The sequence below is a fragment of the Arabidopsis lyrata genome (assembly GCF_000004255.2).
Source record: "Arabidopsis lyrata subsp. lyrata unplaced genomic scaffold ARALYscaffold_269, whole genome shotgun sequence".
NCBI lineage: Eukaryota > Viridiplantae > Streptophyta > Magnoliopsida > Brassicales > Brassicaceae > Arabidopsis > Arabidopsis lyrata.
This window is the reverse complement of record NW_003302360.1, coordinates 1-4,106: the sequence shown is the minus strand read 5'-3', so window position 1 is coordinate 4,106 and position 4,106 is coordinate 1. Positions and strand designations below refer to the sequence as shown.

Below are 4,106 nucleotides of genomic sequence, written 5' to 3'. Positions count from 1 at the left end.
CTTATCCATGAGATACTTCCTAAAGTCAGCTTCGTATCTTCGATACTTCTCAGCATACTCATCGCTATCCAGATACCTAAGAATGAAATTGGTATTTGTGAACATTCAATTTTAGGTTCTTCAATTGCACCACAAAGAATGGAAATTTTCAAAATTCATGAAAGCAAAATTACTTGTGAAAAGATGGTTCTTCGTCAACCAATTGATCTGTTAAAATTCCGTTGCTATTCACAATATCCATCATCTGCACTAAAATCAGAGTTTTATAGATCGTGTAAATTACTCTGTGAGAGAGCACAAAGAGCGGAGAGAGTACCGTAATTTGTGGCGCCGGAGAGGGAGGAGCGGCGGAAATGAGTTCAGAGATGACTGGAATCTCATGCGGCGGTGGCTGCTCCACCTGCGGAGGCCGAATCGCCGGAGATGTAGCACTCTCGCTAGTCTTACGTTTTCAGTTTTTTTTTATGAAATTTATTTTTGAAAACTCAATCTATTGACGGTGACTATGATTGTACACTATCTTTGGTGTTTTTTTGTCAACTTTTTATATTAGAATCAATTTATGAAGACTAGGTTTTTTTCTTTTATATACTTCTATATTAAATTCATTTTTGTAATTTGAAATTTATTAATTTAAATATAAAATATTATATATTTTCCCACATAATTAAGTAATTTTGTGTCAAAAAACATTTCCGCGTAATCGGTTGCTTTTTTTACTTTCGGAATTTGATCAATTTAGTACGATATTTGTTGTGTGTATATGTATATACTAAATTTATATAAGAATAGGTAATTATATGCCTACGCACCGTTAAAAACTAAATTGTTGTATTGTAGTTTAGGTAGTATAGTTAAAAACTGCAAATTAGTTTGTAAGTGACCATTACCTCCACTAGATTGAAAATCCTCTGATACATTAAGATGAGATTATAGTTTGAAAAAATCTTCTAGAAACATCTCTAACCGGGAATATGCAAGAAGGTCACGTATGCGCAAAAAGAAGCAGATCGAAGAGCTGCAACAACAAGTCAAACAGCTCATGATGTTGAATCATCACTTGCATGAGAAAGTCATCAACTTCTTGGAAAGCAACCACCAAATCCTGCACGAGAACTCACAGCTGAAAGAGAAAGCCTCTTCCTTTCACTTGCTCATGGCAGATGTGTTATTACCCATGAGAATTGCAGAGAGCAATATCAATGACCGCAATGTGAATTATCTAAGAGGAGAAACATCAAACCGTCCCACCAACAGTCCCTTTGGTAAGTAAAATAAAGTTTCATGATCCACTCTTCTAGTTCTTGGTGTGTTTACTAAAAAAGTCTGTAGTACTATGATTGATGCATATATGTGACTAGTGACTACTACACTTACAATCACTTGAATTTGTATGTAGATAATGGATAACAACAATGCAGTAGCTATTATTGTTAAATATCTACTTGTTTCACATGATTGGTCTAAAGAAGCAAATCAACTTAAGCAAAAGGTTCAACAAACATTGTTAACACCAAAAACAGAACAAAAAAAACTAAATGGGCATATCTGGTTTCTTGCCAACATCACAAGTGTCCTCTAAGACAGTACCTCCATTGGGGATTTCACCATTGGGTATCTCTGCAGAAGCTGAATCAATGACCTCTTCTTGTTCTTCTTCTACTTCTTCTACCTCTCCTACTTCTCCTACTTCTTCAACTTCTTCTTCAACCTCTTCTACTTCTTCCATTTCTTCTACTTCATCTTCTTCTTCTTCGATGCATTGTGGCGGGTCTAGAAACGAAGCATCCGGGTCTGCATACCAACGTGCACATGGCCACCTAAAAGCAATGACCAAAACCCAAGATAAACAGTATTATCATCCAAAAATACAAACACACAGTCGAAAACTTATGACAAAAACCTCTGTTTTATACACCAATCTGAAAACTTACACGCTTGAACAAATGGTTTCACCATCAATTGTTGTTGTCTCCTCATATTCATCCACTGAAACAAAAACAACAACACCCAAAAAAAGATCAATTTTTTAATGAAATCTTAACCACAAGAACAAGTACAACAATGAGACTAATAACCTTGAGAGAAGTGCTTATCCATGAGATACTTCCTAAAGTCAGCTTCGTATCTTCGATACTTCTCAGCATACTCATCGCTATCCAGATACCTAAGAATGAAATTGGTATTTGTGAACATTCAATTTTAGGTTCTTCAATTGCACCACAAAGAATGGAAATTTTCAAAATTCATGAAAGCAAAATTACTTGTAAAAAGATGGTTCTTCGTCAACCAATTGATCTGTTAAAATTCCATTGCTATTCACAATATCCATCATCTGCAATACAATCAGAGTTTTATAGATCGTGTAAATTACTCTGTGAGAGAGCACAGAGAGCGGAGAGAGTACCGTAATTTGTGGCGCCGGAGAGGGAGGAGCGGCGGAAATGAGTTCAGAGATGACTGGAATCTCATGCGGCGGTGGCTGCTCCACCTGCGGAGGCCGAATCGCCGGAGATGTAGCACTCTCGCTAGTCATACGTTTTCAGTTTTTTTTAATGAAATTTATTTTTGAAACTCAATCTATTGACGGTGACTATGATTGTACACTATCTTTGGTGTTTTTTTGTCAACTTTTTATATTAGAATCAATTTATGAAGACTAGGTTTTTTTCTTTTATATACTTCTATATTAAATTCATTTTTGTAATTTGAAATTTATTAATTTAAATATAAAATATTATATATTTTCCCACATAATTAAGTAATTTTGTGTCAAAAAACATTTCCGCGTAATCGGTTGCTTTTTTTACTTTCGGAATTTGATCAATTTAGTACGATATTTGTTGTGTGTATATGTATATACTAAATTTATATAAGAATAGGTAATTATATGCCTACGCACCGTTAAAAACTAAATTGTTGTATTGTAGTTTAGGTAGTATAGTTAAAAACTGCAAATTAGTTTGTAAGTGACCATTACCTCCACTAGATTGAAAATCCTCTGATACATTAAGATGAGATTATAGTTTGAAAAAATCTTCTAGAAACATCTCTAACCGGGAATATGCAAGAAGGTCACGTATGCGCAAAAAGAAGCAGATCGAAGAGCTGCAACAACAAGTCAAACAGCTCATGATGTTGAATCATCACTTGCATGAGAAAGTCATCAACTTCTTGGAAAGCAACCACCAAATCCTGCACGAGAACTCACAGCTGAAAGAGAAAGCCTCTTCCTTTCACTTGCTCATGGCAGATGTGTTATTACCCATGAGAATTGCAGAGAGCAATATCAATGACCGCAATGTGAATTATCTAAGAGGAGAAACATCAAACCGTCCCACCAACAGTCCCTTTGGTAAGTAAAATAAAGTTTCATGATCCACTCTTCTAGTTCTTGGTGTGTTTACTAAAAAAGTCTGTAGTACTATGATTGATGCATATATGTGACTAGTGACTACTACACTAGCAATCACTTGAATTTGTATGTAGATAATGGATAACAACAATGCAGTAGCTATTGTTGTTAAATATCTACTTGTTTCACATGATTGGTCTAAAGAAGCAAATCAACTTAAGCAAAAGGTTCAACAAACATTGTTAACACCAAAAACAGAACAAAAAAACTAAATGGGCATATCTGGTTTCTTGCCAACATCACAAGTGTCCTCTAAGACAGTACCTCCACTGGGGATTTCACCATTGGGTATCTCTGCAGAAGCTGAATCAATGACCTCTTCTTGTTCTTCTTCTACTTCTTCTACTTCTCCTACTTCTTCAACTTCTTCTTCAACCTCTTCTACTTCTTCCATTTCTTCTACTTCATCTTCTTCTTCTTCGATGCATTGTGGCGGGTCTAGAAACGAAGCATCCGGGTCTGCATACCAACGTGCACAAGGCCACCTAAAAGCAATGACCAAAACCCAAGATAAACAGTATTATCATCCAAAAATACAAACACACAGTCGAAAACTTATGACAAAAACCTCTATTTTATACACCAATCTGAAAACTTACACGCTTGAACAAATGGTTTCACCATCAATTGTTGTTGTCTCCTCATATTCATCCACTGAAACAAAAACAACAACACCCAAAAAAGATCACTA

At 35.5% G+C, this 4,106-nt stretch overlaps 3 protein-coding genes across 3 annotated transcripts in view; all 3 read right to left on the bottom strand.

The window, feature by feature from the left end:
- The window catches only part of LOC110225869, a gene marked incomplete at its 5' end in the record, with an annotated part of 1,193 nt that extends 742 nt beyond the window's left edge, over positions 1–451 (bottom strand). The window contains 3 exons of the mRNA XM_021016095.1: positions 1–76; positions 174–244; positions 317–451. The exon at positions 1–76 is cut by the window's left edge and continues 1 nt beyond it. Of these exons, the coding sequence (XP_020871754.1) occupies positions 1–76; positions 174–244; positions 317–451 (282 nt within the window). The remainder of the gene's footprint in view (positions 77–173; positions 245–316) is intronic.
- A 951-nt stretch (positions 452–1,402) lies between these two features.
- Positions 1,403–2,568, bottom strand: LOC9298728. The gene is made up of 5 exons (XM_002862599.2): positions 2,408–2,568; positions 2,265–2,335; positions 2,079–2,167; positions 1,935–1,989; positions 1,403–1,820 (listed from the first exon to the last, which is right to left on the bottom strand). The coding sequence occupies exons 1-5, from the start codon at positions 2,534–2,536 to the stop codon at positions 1,535–1,537; spliced, it is 630 nt and encodes a 209-aa protein (XP_002862645.1). The 5' UTR covers positions 2,537–2,568; the 3' UTR covers positions 1,403–1,534.
- Positions 2,569–3,440: 872 nt separating this feature from the next.
- On the bottom strand, positions 3,441–4,094 carry LOC9298724 (histone H3.v1; the record flags this gene model as incomplete). Its single annotated transcript, XM_021016121.1, has 2 exons — positions 3,441–3,900; positions 4,015–4,094. Coding segments are annotated over 2 exons (357 nt in total), but the record flags the coding sequence as incomplete, so codon positions are not given.
- Between the last annotated feature and the right edge of the window lie 12 nt (positions 4,095–4,106).